The 15,701-nt window shown below is 38.9% G+C and overlaps 1 protein-coding gene across 5 annotated transcripts in view; it reads left to right on the top strand.

Annotated features, from left to right (window-relative positions):
* Igf1 (insulin like growth factor 1) overlaps positions 1-11,107 on the top strand; it is a 71,661-nt gene extending 60,554 nt beyond the window's left edge. For all 5 annotated transcript variants that reach the window (XM_059245500.1, XM_059245501.1, XM_059245499.1 and 2 more), the window contains one exon: positions 7,873-11,107. In XM_059245500.1, coding sequence (XP_059101483.1) covers positions 7,873-7,898 — 26 coding nt within the window. In that variant the 3' untranslated portion in view covers positions 7,899-11,107. The remainder of the gene's footprint in view (positions 1-7,872) is intronic.
* Positions 11,108-15,701: the final 4,594 nt, after the last annotated feature.

Genomic DNA, 15,701 nt, shown 5'->3' with positions numbered 1-15,701 from the left:
GAATGGCCCTGACTTCTAAGCAAAGATTCATATGCCAAAAGTTTTACAAAATTCTGTATAAAGTCTAGAAATGTTCACATGGGGCTTTCTGTCTGGCCAACACTAAGAGGTTAAGTAATCAAAAACCAACCAGCCCTGCCATCTGTGAAAATATGATGGGCTATTTTCACAGCTGTAGATAACAATTATGGCAGGATGAAAATTTCAAATAATTAAGAGCAAGAGTGTGGCAGGTTGAGGGTTGGGAAAGATTCCTAATCATTTGACAATAGTGCACTTGGAAATGTGTGATGCTGATGTCAGGGCAAGGCATGTTTAAAAGTTTATGGAACATTGCAAGACCAGAAGAAATGAAAGTGTAAACGTAGCAACAAATGCATGGCATCATTATTGTTCTTTCGTCAGTATTAGTTTTCCGGGTCACTATTAAATGCTCGGTTTGTCTCTGTGAATAATATTCGTATTCTTCAAAAGAATACAGGGCTAGAGGTGGAGGTGCTTTGGCACCACAAAATGATTTTACAATTTTAAAACTGTTTGCATGGACCGTTCTTGTAGCTTGTTCGGCCTTGGAAAAGCACTGGCTGGCATTCTCCTTGTTTACTTTTATACGCCGAAGGCTCCCATCAACCTCAAACAGATGCAAATCACTTCAACCTGTCATACTGTTATTTTGTTCATCCTAAAAGTTTGGGAGAGTCTACCAAGCTTCCAAAATTTCTCTCAATTCAGTGAAAAGGAAAATTCGGAACACAGAGTTTGAATGTTCTGCCCAGATTTGTCACACACTCAAAGAATTGAGTGGAAGAAGGCAACACCCTTTCTTACTAACCCTGTGAACTCATCACTGGTACATTGAACTGACACCAGAAGACTTTTTGGGGCCTCAGGTCTCTCAAGGACATCATGATACAAATTAGTACACACACTAGCTCAGCGTTAGTATAAGTCATAAGCCAGTTGGAACAATGGCATTGTGAAAGTAAGAGGAAAAATAACATCAGAACGAATTTTCAGGTGAGAGGTGCAAACGTCAGTAAAATCACCAGAATCTGGTATTGCACTTTTGAAACGTCACATCTGAACCTTTCAGCAATTCCAAAATCAACTCCCTCAGGGAACAATGGTATGATTAGGCTCATTTATCACCACCGCCATTATCATCTTCATCATCATCACCATCATCATCATTAATCACAAATGAAAGTAGCCAAACCAGTTGTCCATAAAATTAGTCAAAAAGACCTTGAACCTGCAGGATTCTGCAACACCCTTCGAGACTGTTGAAGACAATATAAATAAATAAGTGCTTTCTGCTGCTTAAGGAAAACAGTCCTTCAGTATTTTCTTCTTCTATTTCCCTCCATCCTTTTAAACTACTAACCAGCAGTTTCTTACATCACAGGAAGATAGGCTGGAAATCAAATCAGGTGGTTATTTGAAGAGGGAGAAAGTTCTTAAATCAGACTAATCTTGAAATAATGGTAGGATGAATTCAAGTTCCTTGACTTCTGAGCATTCCTAGTGACACATCATTCATTAAAAGAGAAAAGGAAAAAGAGCTGTGGACATGCTTCCCCAGCATTCAAGGGTACTCTGCAAATCTAGAAGGTAGCTAACTTTGCCTATAATCAGAAGAAAAGAGGTAGCATTCTAGCACAGAAAGGGTTTCAGTAGTAGTAACTATTAAAATTGGATGATAATAATAATAGATAGCATTTATTCAACACTTAGCCTATGGCAAGGGCTTGGGTGAATCATTTCACTTAATCATCATAAGCATCCCTGGTAAATGCTATCATTTTCCCCACTGTAGAGATAAGAAAATTAACTGAAAAAAGGCAAAATGCCTTGTCAAGGTCTTGCTCTCACATCTGGCCAAGTCAGGACGTACACCCAAGATGAACCCCAACATGTTAGCCAGACAGCTCACTATTTCTTCCGTTTCTTAATTAACATCAATTAGGCCACAATCATCAGTGTAAGTTTTGAGACCAGAGAGAGCTCTGTTACATTTTGCTTTGTGAACACAACAAGTGACTGTGCAATGCTTGCTGTTGACCTAAACTCTACCCCATCACTTCTGCAGAAAATTTAAATCACTGTAAACAGGAAGGCAAATTTGCTATTGGCTTTTGTTTCTTAGACACCCTGTTTGCATTTAGGGAGAATACAGACATAAAGAATAAAGCTTCCCTTTAAGTGGGAGAAACAAACATGTGCAGAATTTGCTCTAAAACATGTCAGTGTTCTAACAAAAGTAGGTGCAAATGAGATCTCACACAAGCCAGTCTAGAATGATGTTGCTAAGAGTCAAGCTCAGAAAATGGATCTAAACCAAGTGTCTTGGACAGTGAGCCTTCTTGCATACAATAGTAGCCATCTCCCTATACTACACAGTCAATCAACCAACTTAATGAAGTCAGTGCTTTTACTCCATTCTTTCACATTATAGAAGAGGAAACTGAGGCAAGAACAAGTCAGTGACTGTCCATAGTCCCATAAGTCTTGTGAGGTGAGGAAGCTGGGACCAAAACTAGGCATGTAAACCCATGGCCTCGGGGAGACAAATGAGCAAGATGTTATTAGGAGATATACCTATGTGAAAGAAAAGAGAATAGAGTTTGGTAGCTTGTACAAACCATCAAACAGCAATGCCACCTGATCCCAAGTGAAGAAGAGAAAGGAGCTCAGGCAGAAATGTCTGAGGCTGATATCAGGCGTTAAGGATAGTATAACAGCCATCAGGGAGTCTTTACGACAAAGTGGCCACTAAAAATGTCTGGGTTCCAAAAGTGTGTATCTCCACTACACTCAGACACAGCTTAGGTGAGGGGTCAGCCTGGAACAATCCACTGTTTAAAGGAAAAAGGCATGGGGAGGGAGAGGAAGAAACAGCCATTCCCATCATATTAAAGGCAGAAGAACGTAGTTTCCAAAAATCAGCCAGAGGCTAGACAAACTGACACAGTGCCACATATGTCCACACATGTGCCTCTGTCTTAAAAAGTCTGCCACACACAACAGGAGCCCAGGCCTCTCGAATTGTGTCCTCTGTTCTTTCGTTTTAAAATCACATCCTAATGTACAGAGTAAATCTTGTGATACTCACTCAGCTTGGCTACCAGAGAAGAAAGGCTGATCTGAGACTGTCTTAGAATTGGAACTTGGGATTCCTTGAAGTAAAAAGATGTCAAAGCTGATACCAAGACATCTAAATCATCCTCCACAATGTCATTTGTCCCCAGGCCAACTAGAAAAAAAAGAACTACAGCACATCCTCTTCAACAAGTGAAGGGTTGATGTCTGGGTCACCTCTCAATCGTCCACTGTTCTTTTTTTTTCTATTTGCCCTTCTGTGGAGAAGGTCAATGCTGAGTTAGTACTTTGTGCTCTAAAGAAGCTGCTAACATTCTATGTTGGGCATTATTTCCCCAGCGCTTCTTTATAGGAGGCCAGGCCTTTCCTAGGCTATGCCATACAATACTTAACTTGTTTGCAGTGAGTGGAAGATGGAAACACGGTCTTTTGAGAATATCAACACTTCCTTCCTCAAGTTTAAAGAGCCTATCATCTTTCTTTTATATTCTGCCCCTTAGGCAAAAATCCACACACACACACACCCCAACAGGCGTGGTGAAAATCAGAAGTAATGATATCCAAGGAGTTAGCCCTTGCTAACTGAAAATACTACATTTCCAGAGCTCTATAAATAACCATGCAAGTGTGGCCTAGCTGACACTGTGGTCTGGAAGAACACCCACCCTTTTAGCTTAGAGTCCTCTCCCTATGAGGTTCTACCTTCATCTATGAACCAGCTGGGGTGGTGGACAGCTGATGGCATTATGAGCTACTGCCATTAGAAAGAGATATGGACTCGGAGGCGCTAGGTTCTGTTCCACCTCTTGGTGTGGTAGGTAGCAGGCTAACAGGTCAGCCTCAGATTCACAAAGAACTGCTGCAAATCCAAAGCAGAAGTCTAGCTTAACTCTAAGAAATACGCAAGTTTGTTTTTCTTTTTTTTTTGGGGGGGGTGTTTGTTTGTTTGTTTGTTTACCCTTCCAAAGCTTCAGATTCCTTAAAGGTCAAATGGTCAAGAGGCCAGTGCCCATCCTGAGGACTGTGAGAATTAAATGAGAAAACATGTATGTGTTTCAACTAATCCCTAGCACATTATCGATGCTCAAGTGATGGCTACTATTATTTCTATTCTTAATTCTAACAGCCTGTTCCTCCGCAGCCTTCAGCATGTCACTAAATCTTAGCTAGCCTCAGTCTGGAAATGGAATGGCTACAAATAAGGTCACCTTGCCAAAACGGATGCGAGGAGCCAGAGAGAGAATGTACTCAACTGTAAAGCCCCAGCAGGGGTCAAACAAGATCAGTGTGATGTTTATTGTTATTAACCTTTGATGATCTTTGCCCTCAAAGGGTCTATGGATAACTTTCCAGGGGAAAGTTTGAGAGCTAGGGAAGAAAGCAAATGGCCTCTATTACAAATTAATCCCTTTCCAGCTCATTCCCTAACAGGCTGATTAGCCTTTCCTTCAGAAGAGTCAGTTTCTTCCATCAACCCCAGCAAGCTGGAAGATGGGCATTTTTTTTTTTTTAATAATCTTACCTTCTCTAGTGTCAATAGAAAATAATATTTACTCACTACTGTTTTCCTTTCAAAAATCTGTCTGGTTGCACACTAGAAACGGTTTCAGCTGGTTTGTTTGTCTTGGACAAGCTGCTGAAGTGAGAAGTTTTTGCTTGGCTGCCTGTGAAACTGTTTCATAACCCTTCACGAAGTACATTGAAGGTGGGTGCCAGCTCCAACGCTGCTCCTAACAGGCTTCCACCTGCAGCCTGTTGTCAAGGGTAGCCGGCGTAATTAAATTAAGACAATGAGAGAAGCAACAGATGCAGCCGAGTCTCTGAGTGCCTTTGTTCGTCACTATCATTGTCTGCAACAAAGAAATCACATGTGAGCGCCCGGGAAGAGAGCCAAATGCAAACCAGACACACAGCTGGTTTGAAATGGGTCCGCTGAGCCCGTGTGCTTGGGAAGCATGCTGCTTAGAGCAGTGGTGGGTGAGTTTCAGCCCATCACCCTACTGGCCACTGAGGCAGACCCACAAGAAAACCGCCAGGGGACACCTCTGTTCAACCTTACCCTGTCTACCTTCTGCTTTCAGAGAAAAGCAAAACAACCAGAAGGCAAAGATCTGTAAGATGGTCAATCTAAACTCAGTTTCCCCTTTTAGTTGTGCACAACCCTCATACACTTAAAGAGTAGAGTTCAGAAGATACCTGACTGTGTTCTTTGACAAGTTTGTAACTCAGCTGGAGAACTGGCAATTCGATCGATTATGGGATTTCTTTCATTGTTACCAGGTCATTCTTGAGTTGTTTTAGTGTGTGTGTTTTAGACTCATTGTTCTTTATTTCTAAGCTAGTGTGCATATTAAATAGAAAAAAATTCAAATTAGTATACTCCTCTACCTGTTAGTTAATTTGGTTAATAGTTTTGTAGACTAATGCTGTTGACATTTCCACTATTTGAAGTGTGTAGTAAGAGGGAACAAATGGGTCCACACGTAGCTTCAGATGGTTTGGGAACTTTAATGATCCCACTCTTCTACCACAGATGCCTCCTTTCGTTTGTCCAGAAAACGACTGAGAATAAGGAGCAGACCTTCACTGGTAGATCAATGTCTAATGCTTTGCCCAGCAACAAAAGTACTTTAAGTGAATTTCATAAGAGTTGTACGCAATAAAAAGGGGAAGTCTCAATATTTTAAACTGATGGCATTTCAAGATGCTCCACTCAAGATCCCACTTTCTTCTGGCCTGCTTTTTTTTCTTACAGCGGGCATGGGCCTATTATTTTAAAGAGTATTTTTACATGAGAGTGCTACCTTTCTTCTTTTCGGTCAGTAGGATATTGACCATCGCCTCACAAAGGGCTAGTTCCCTTTCATATTTCATGAAGGACTCAGTGGTAGAACTTGTGTTCCCGGTAGTGATGATCAACATGTGTCAGAAAAATCACCACATGCCTAAGAGTCTTGGTTGGTAGGTATTGGTTCCAAGAAATGTTAGTGTTCACCAGTATTAAATCTTCTAACCCTTCCGAGGTCTCTAAAGTCCTTTAGCTCCTGACAGTGTTGAGATTGAGTGGGCATTACCCTAGGCAGGAGAAAAGTTTGGCAACTCCGTCTGCTAGTGTGAGAATGTCTGTTTGGTCTTGACAGAAGTGTCCCCAGTGATAAGGGATACTATGACTTCGGAAGTGCCATTCTGTACCTGTAACTGTCTATTGCATCTTCTTACAGGACATCCTCTGACTAGAGGTAAATTACCTGCAACATCCCAAGCTAGATTCCAAGCTTTAACAAACATGAGGCAGATGACTCTGCTCTCTTAGGACTTCTGTTCTAACCAAAATTCATATTCCTTTGTTCCTTCATCATCGTTATTTGTTGAGGAAGTGATAATGTTAGCAAGTCAAAGAACATGGCATTTGGGCCTTAGGATTGTTACTTTCCAGTTAATATGACATAACAAGGGCAGGGAAATGGGTCAGTCAGTGAAGAGCCTACCGTGAAAGCATGAGAATCTGAGTTCAGACTCCTTGGCATTCCTATAAATAACTGGCAGCCAGGCATTAATGCTGAGAGGTGGAAACAGGCAGATACCCTGAGCTTGCTGTTCAATACTCCAGCCATGGTCAGTGAAAAACTGTTCCCCCCCCCAAAAAAAAGATTGCAGCTCTATAGCTCTACCCACATACATACCTGCATGCACACATGTGCATGTGTGAGCACACACACACACACACACACACACACACTACATGAATACAAAGAGAGAAAGTTAGTGATAACATCTAATACTCATGTTAATTATTATGCCTCTGGTCTAGAAAAGGGCATTCATGAATGCTAATGCCTCAGTCTTATAGATCCTGTTGCTCTATTTCATGGACAAAGAAACTGACTTGCACACAAGTTCACGTGACTGGCCAACAGAAGACGGTAGAATTGGAGCTCAGCTCAGGACATTGGGATTTTTACCTGACTTCCCAATCTTCTGCTTCCAAAATGCTGCCTCTCTCCATAGGGGAAAATGAACAAAAATCAAAAGCAACATCTCCTTTTTTATAAAACAGTAATGTAAAACAAGCTGCAACAAGACAGCAGAGGTATCCTCAGAGTCTGAGGAGTTTGGGGTTTTGTTGCTCTTGTTGTTTGGATCTGGCTTGCTTCATTTTTGTTTTACTCACTGGGGGAAAAATAAGCTTCCAGTCAGAAGGGTAGAATTCTCAGGATCTCCATCCTGTGAATGAATCTGGGGTAGAGGCAGGTGGGAAGGATGGCATCTTTGTGTACTCATGCCATAGAAGCTCATAGAGATAAGTCAAGTTTGGTTGAAGTATTAACTAAAGGTTTGTCCATCTGTATGTTTCTCAAAGAATTCAAGACTCCAAACCCTCTTTTAGCTTGGTTGGTGAGGCATAAGATACAAAAAGATGAGACCCAGTATTAGAAATAGCAGGGCTCAGTACCCAGGAAAAATCAGTACTAGTCTCCCATAGCACAAGAACAAAGGGAAAGGGGCTATAAGTATAACAGGAACTTATTATCCATCTTATAAAGAGGTACAAGAGAGAGTGAAAGTTACCAAAATAAAGAAATGATGAATCTTTAAAGGCATTGAAATACTTCTCACCCTGTTTTGGTCATTGACGTTGCATATGTGTATCGAGTTAATTATCTATCACATAGTGACTACTAAACACAAGGGATAAATGAATTGTTTAAAGACATAACCAGATATATAAACCACAACAACTTAATGGGACCTTTTCTTCTTCCCTATGTGTAGGAAGTGCATTTGAAGAACGCAAGTAGAGGGAGCGCAGGAAACAAGAACTACAGGATGTAGGAAGAACCTCTCAAGAGGCAGAAAATGATGTGTCACGGCAGGATCCTTTGATCTGCATGAACAACCTGCAAAACATTGGAACACTGGCCAAAATAAGAAGAATAATAAGTTCAATAACATTTCAAAGATGGGCATTTCCCCCAATGAAATATACAAGTAAACATTCCAACATTGTCTTTAGGAGTGTTTGTTAAAAACTTTGCACCTTGCAAAAGTGGTCCTGGAGTGGGTAAATTGCTGTTGATCCTTTATCAATAACGTTCTATAGAGGAAAATATATATATATATATATAATTATATCTCCTAGTCCCTGCCTCTCAAGAGCCGAAAATGCATGGGTGTTGTACAGATCCAGTTGCACTAAATTCCTCTCTGAATTTTGGCTGCTGAAGCCGTTCATTCAGCAACTGTGTACGTGGTTTATGAATTGCTCTCTTATTTTTACTTTTCCCCACATAGCTCAAGCTGCTTGTTTTACAGAGTGGAATGATCTTGTCTATCTCCATTAGCCCTTTCTTTAACATTGGTATTTGTTGAATTTGGCCTCCTCAAAAGCAAGAGCAAGTAAGTAGTCAATTGGCCCACCAAGTTTAACCCACCTGACTTCATCTGTGGCATTTGTACCAAATATAAGTTGGATGCGTTTATTTTAGACACAAAGCTTTATTTTTCCACATCGTATTACAAGAAAAAAAATTAGAAGGACAATAACTGCAACTTTGAGGCCAATCATTTTTAGGTGTGTGTTTGAAACGTAGAACATCTCTTCAACTCTTGGTGGTTCCTTCAAATGATAAGTTAGTATGTAACCTAACTAGCGATTGCTCTTTTTATTTTTTTCCATATAGAGCACTATGTAAATTTAGCATATCAATAATACAGGCTATATCAACCAGTATGTAAAACTCTGTTGTTGTTGTTTTTTTAGTACAATGGTGCTATTTTGTAGTTTGTTATATGAAAGAATCTGGTCAAAACGGTAAAAGGTGAAAGCAAAGCAAAGATGAAAGCCTGGAGCCTAAGATGACAAAACTTAGAAAGGGAACTGAAAAAAAATCCACCCTCCTGGGAGACGCAAAGGCCTCCCCAGCTATGTCTTCCGAGAGGAACTTAAGATACAAAGTCCACTAAGACACACTTGGCGAGTGTGTCCAGAGAGGAAGCTATGCCATGGGAAAAGCAAGAGGCTAGGGATTTTAGGAGTCCTGGTTTCTTTTTATCACCGAAGAAACAAGGATTTGCAACCTCTGCCACATGGACTCACCACCGTGTGACCTTGGTCAAGTCACTCCACCTCTCAGTGCCTCCGTTTCCTCATCTGCAAAATGGGGGGCAATATGTCATCTACCTACCTCAGAGAGGTGGTATGAGTATTAAAAAGATAGATCTTCAGATTTTTCCTCTGGGTTTCCAGGAGGGTGCGACATCAGAGCCCTTGAATTGCTGAGATGCAAGGAATTCTGTAAATAACCCATTGACAGTGTAGCTCCAAGGATTATTCGTCAGTCACTGAGGTGACAGTATGATACCCAGGTTCTAATTGGTGAAGCTGTCCAACTAACTAGTGAAGAGCTAATGACTCCATCTCCCCAGCATGCTGCAAAGTAAGAGACATTTGATGCATAATTTGGTTTTACTTCTGCATTGAACTTATGAATATAAAGATAAGTGAAAAGAAAGAAAAAGGGAGAAAGAGAAAGATCCTTGTCAATTAAAGAGTATTCCATTTATCTACTCATATTAATCCTTGTAGACACTTAGTATCTAGGAATAACTCTAATATTATCAATGATAATCTATTCAGTTTGAAAACCACATTTTCATTCCCTTTAGCATATAAAAAATAAATACCCTAATAATAACATCTATTAAAAACCACAAGTTACTTTAGTGGATGTACTCTTATGCCCTTGCTTGTGTATATACATACTTAGTTTATTTTGTGAAATGTGCTGGCCAGAATTGCTACTTGAGAGGCAAAAAGTTTCCATCTCAGCCCCAAGGTTCTCCCTAGTGCCTGCTTAAAAGAAAGAATTCAGCTTCCTGCAGATGTGCAGGATACATTCAACTGGGCATTGATAACCAAAAGAACCTAGAATAGGTTCCCTATTTGTGGAGCAAGATTGTCTCCCTCTTTAGAACAAAAAAGTATCCAATATTCAGATAATCTTATTTACAGCCTTTTTCTCTTATGCAGATTTCCTTAATATTCTCACAAAATGTTTAAGAAAAACAAAAACAAAAAACAAGACATTTTTAGTTTTCCTTCTGCTGGGTTGCCTCAAGCATCTCTAAATAAATGAGAAAGTGCTGTTCAGTAAAACCCTCAGAAGGATTTGGCGTGCTGAACATGCCCTATACATCATGGAGAGATGTAAATGGAGTATTAGGTCCGTTTCACCATCTCCCTGTTTCCCAGAGGTGTGGTGGGAAAAGTTGGACCTTCCCATACCCAGGGTGGCACTTCTGACATTAGTTCTTGTTTCCAGTGTGTACCTTTTAAAGTTAGTGATTCCAAGAAAGCCTTATAGGCAGTCTTAAACAGATTTGTGGGGTTCCTGCCATGGTTGGATATGGTGATTCCAAGTGTCTGTCACATGTTTTGTTTATTTAATTCTATACTTAGTCAAAAATTCTCTCACTGATGAAAACTTAAATATGCAATCCTTTATCCAATACATAATTCTCTCCAACTGAATCAGAAATCAGCTAATAAAAATTAATTATACTAACACATCATTATACTCTCAGACGAATGAACACTGTAAGATAAATCTACATAAACTCTGAAAGCCAACTGACCATTATATGATGAATCAGAATGATTCAAGATTGGTAGGAAATGACACTTCAAATTTTACAACTCTAAATTTTGTAAGCTTTGCTACGGAGTTAAATAGTTTAGTGTCTAGAAATGGGGCAACTTTAAGAAGTTCACAAAAGAATTATAAAGATAGGTAGGAAGGAGTTTTCATTTGATAGGCTTATTCCTGATTTAATTAAAAATACTCAGTACCTAGGTCAAATTTTGGTCCTAGTCGCCAAAGAATATCAGTTGTTTGAACATTGTAAGGTGAATCAGTTCTACTGAAAACGTTAACGCATCTCTCCACTATAATCTACTTCTCTAGGGTAAAAAACACTTTTTTAATATCCATCCTACATGTATGCACCCTACACACACACACACACACACACACACACACACACACACACACACACACCACCTACTCACCCTAAGAGACTCCAAATGGAATAATAAAAAGAAATCATTTCCATGAAAATCTTATGTTTAACAAAGGCAGCCCTGCCCCCTTGAGACTCCTTCCCCTTCTTGGAATGTCAATGCGACATGTGGATTGTCTGTGTAGATGAAACCATCTCATACCCCATGGCTCCAGGATTTCTGCTGCTGGTGTGAGCACTTGGAGGGTGTAAGGAAAAGAGGGTGCAGCATGTTTTGCTTTCCCATTTATTCTTTGGCCAGCTATGCCAATGTGGTGCTATTGTTTCTTTAAGAAAGTACTTGACTAAAAAAAAAAATGAAAAAAGAAAAAAAAAGAAAGCATAGACATATTTTTTTAAAGTATGAAAACTACAATCCTATAGATAGACGGCTTAATAAGATAGTATTAGATCTAGCCACCACCTTTCAACTTTATATCACTAACAAGTAGAATATTGTTCACCAAGTTGTGAGTTTGGGGGTTCAGAGACAGAGGATGGAAAGGTTGTAAAGTTTGAAGACTCCATTATTTCGTTGGCTCTCAAATTCAACAAAATTAGCAATACTTTACCCAATCTGAAATGTTGCTCAATAGCATGGAGTCAAAACGGGAGGAGAAAAAGAACTTGAGGCAAATGGCAGAAGAGGATTAAGTTACCTCTTGCTTTTTGTTGGTTGGTTGGGCTTCTTGTTGATTTTTGGTTTTTATTTCAGTTTTGATGTGCGTGTGTTGCTTACATGTGCGTGCATGTGTGTGTGTGCACATGTGTGTGCTCCACTCTAAAACAAATGCACAGAACGTGGAGAAAATAAAAACAAAGATTTTAAGAACATAGACTTGCCTATTACTAGAAAGAGCTTCTGCCACAGCCTCTGGGATATGCACTAAATTCTGGTTTTTAGAGGATGCTCTTCCATCAGATGCCTCAAAGAGTGCTCGCTCTCCTAGAAACAGTCATGGATCCCTTTGGGAAAGGTTGGGAAGTATTTTCTTGTGAGATGGGGGTTATCTACCGACAAAGAAAGTTAAGAATTTATGACAAATTTTTGAAGAAGATGGCTGACAATCTGTGAAGATTTTGTTCTGTTTTGTGTTGGGTTTTATTTTTTACCTTATATAGTCTTTATGAATCAAAGTCTTAACGTTCAAAATGACTTGGTCTTTTTTTCTCTTTCAGAGTAGAATGGAAGATAATAAACTCACATCCATTCTTTATAGGCTAGCTAGAAATGTATGGTTTGGCTTATTGAATCAAACTATTTTAAATGTTCCTTTCTATCTTCAATCATAAAAGACTGTCTAGAGTAGGCCCTACTCAGCTCTTCTCCCATGAATAAGCATTCCCATTTAAAGCACATTGGTTTTCCCATGTTTTCAAAGATGGATGGTTAATATTAAGGAATTATTCACCTTAAAATACAGTAGAGGTATGAGTCTCTGTCCCCACTCCCAAAAAACATCATGAAGTCCTGACTCTGAGGGGGGGAAACCAAGGGAAGTTTTTGTTGCTTCTTTTGTTTTCAAGGCTAGTGTTTAATCCTATAGTGCATATTTACTTACTGCTATTGTGATATTCTATAAGACTTTCCTGTTAGGTATTAGAAATTGATACATAGATACCTTCTTTGTGTGGTTTCTCTTTAAAAGAAAAGAGACAAGACTGTCTGAAGCTTAAGTGCATCTGGTACATGACAACCAAGTCACATCTGGTACTATCCCCTCTTTCTTATCATTGTAAGGAAAACTTTCTTAGATAAGACAGAAGCCCAGGGGACTTTGGAAACTGTCTTTGTTCCTCACAGTCCTTCCCCCCCCCCCCCAGTGTCTGCCTCAGAATTTTATAGAGGCTGGCCAGAGAAACCCTAATAACTAAAGGACTGTCTTTTAAAACACACATTTCACATGCTCCCTCTTAATGTATGATTATACTGATTTCGAAGATGATTTTTCTTTTTTTAATCTGTCATTAATATGGGTTTTTAAGTAGAAAAAAATTAACAAAAAAAAATGAGAAGGAATAAAAAAATCCAAATGTCACCTCCCATTGAAGTGGAGCTAAAAAGGAATTACTGTCTCCTACTTGAAACCCAGGTTAAATCACCTTCAACGTGACCTTTCACGGTCTTTAGAACCTGCCTGTGTTTAAATTGCCTAGGCCTAAAAGTAAGCATTATTCATTTCCTTTTGCCCGAAATGCACTTGTGTAAAGTAAGAAAATGAAAAAGAGAACTCAAAAAATCCCTTCCAGACCACCCACTGACCCCGCTCAGCAGCTCACGGTAAAGTTTCTTTTGTTGATCGCCTAATCCCATTCTGTTTGAATATTTACCTTGTACGTCCTGCTAACCACACTGCAGGAGGACTCTGGATCCTCAAGCTGTCTTTTCACAACTCTTATCTGTGTTTATGTGTCATTAAAATGTCTATTCGAAATATCAAAAATTTCCACACATCATGCAGTTTATATTCAATTTACATAAAAGCTCCAAATATCATATCAGATCTCTGTTGGTTAAAGAGTTAATGAGCTATGAGAATTTGGATTACATCATGTATTTTTCTTCATTTATTTTTATCACATTTAAAGGCCAAGTGTGATAATTAACTTACAGACATTGAATTAATTTTCCTCCTGAAACCTGAAAGTAATAATTGGTCACTCATTGTATCTCTTTTTTTCAAAAACATCTTCTATCAAATTAATCCTGATTGTATTTGAAATGATTATTATTCAATTCATTTATGGAAAAACAATATCAGTCCTAATGACTTCTAAAAATGTAACTAACTGAATCATTATCTTACATTTACTGTTTAGTAAGCATATTTTGAAAATGTATGGCTAGAGTGTCATAATAAAATGTTATATCTTTCTTTAGTAATTACATTAAAATTAATCATGTTTGATTAATTGGTTCTTTTGCTGTAGTGTGTCATTTCTTAAAATGCCTACTGTTACATAGCATTTTTAGTAATGATGGTGAGTGCAACTCACAAACACAGAAAACACCCAGAATAAAGAGATGTATGAGTTGTATAATATACTCATGAACAAAGAAGTAGGTGGATGAGACCAAGCCCATTCACTGTGACCCAACAGTGAGTTATAACCCATGATGCAAGTGGCTGGGAAAGCATTTGCATTCCAAGAGATCCACCCACATCATATAAGGAACACACACAAATAACACTGGATGCACTCCCATATGAAGAGATTTTATAAGAACATGATTTCTCACCATTGAGTTCTTTCAAGAAATCTATTTACTGAATACATACCATGGTATCACATTCATACAAGTATTAGTAGAAACACAAGTTGTAGTGTACAGAAATTTTCCTCCTGTTTGAAAGAGTCTGACTCTATTTTCCCTTTTATTATCCTACCTTTTACTCTTTAGAGAGACACTAAAGTAAATAGGAGCCATGTGATTTGCACTTGGATTTATGGAAATAAGGCAGATGTTTTCTTTAATATTGTCCCACATATCATTGGTAGTTGAGCTCAACTTAATTGCCAGTTTTTGTTCCTTTAAACTTGCCATGGATTTTCACTAACATCCTGCAGTCCCTCTTCCAGATCCCCTGTGTTTTGTCTCCAGTGACAATAGTCTTCTATGTAGCTCTTCTCCTTCCTCTGCCCAAGATGATATCTTTCCCCTCCATTCACATCCATCTAACCTGGTTACACCTTTTCTGAAATGGTTGGTAGATAATGAAGTGAGAGGTTGGTAGCACATGATAGAACAGGGTTTCCAATTTGACACCCCTCATCATTATTAGTTCAAACCCACCAAGGAATTTCTGACTGCTCACAGGCCTCTGGGTAAGACCCTATCCTAATTCTGAAATTCTTCCAGGAACTACATGACTTCCTACCAAACCCTTCACAAGCTTGCAAGGAAATTCCATTATGTTCTGGGAAGCAATATTTCCTCATAGCTTTAATCTATGTTTGGGGGTATGAGGAGACTGACTTACTTTTTATTGTTGAATATTGCCCAAGGCCATTTTCCTCCCAAAAAGCTGAAGAGCAATTCTACCTCTGGAAAGATCTCCAAGATAATCTAGGCCAAATCATTGCTTTTCTTAAAAATAACATTCCTTGCTGTTCAATGAGCATCATTGATAATTACCACTAACTGTAATAATAATAATGACTAACAACAATAAGTTATTGCTGTGATCTACCTATACTGTATCATTTATCCTTGTTTTTCAAAAAAAAGCATCAAGCACTACTATAAACTCTAAAGACAAGGAATGGAGGCTCAAACACATCAATACACTAAAAGTCAAAGACAGTCAAAGCATACCTGAATATGGTCTGAATATGGTCTGCATACTTAAAACTTCATCATTTCATATTCGATTCAGATGTAAGGACACAGCAGCATACTAATTGACACTTCTTATTCAAATTTCATTTTCCATTTTAGAGGCAGAATGCAGTTTCGTATGTCTTTGGGTCATAAATCATATTGGAGGGCATTACCAAGATAAATAAGCATTTCTGCACAGCAGCAATGTATTTAAGCTGAA

This window comes from Peromyscus eremicus, chromosome 18 (assembly GCF_949786415.1).
Source record: "Peromyscus eremicus chromosome 18, PerEre_H2_v1, whole genome shotgun sequence".
In the NCBI taxonomy this organism is placed as follows: domain Eukaryota; kingdom Metazoa; phylum Chordata; class Mammalia; order Rodentia; family Cricetidae; genus Peromyscus; species Peromyscus eremicus.
This window is presented reverse-complemented; position numbering and strand designations above follow the sequence as displayed.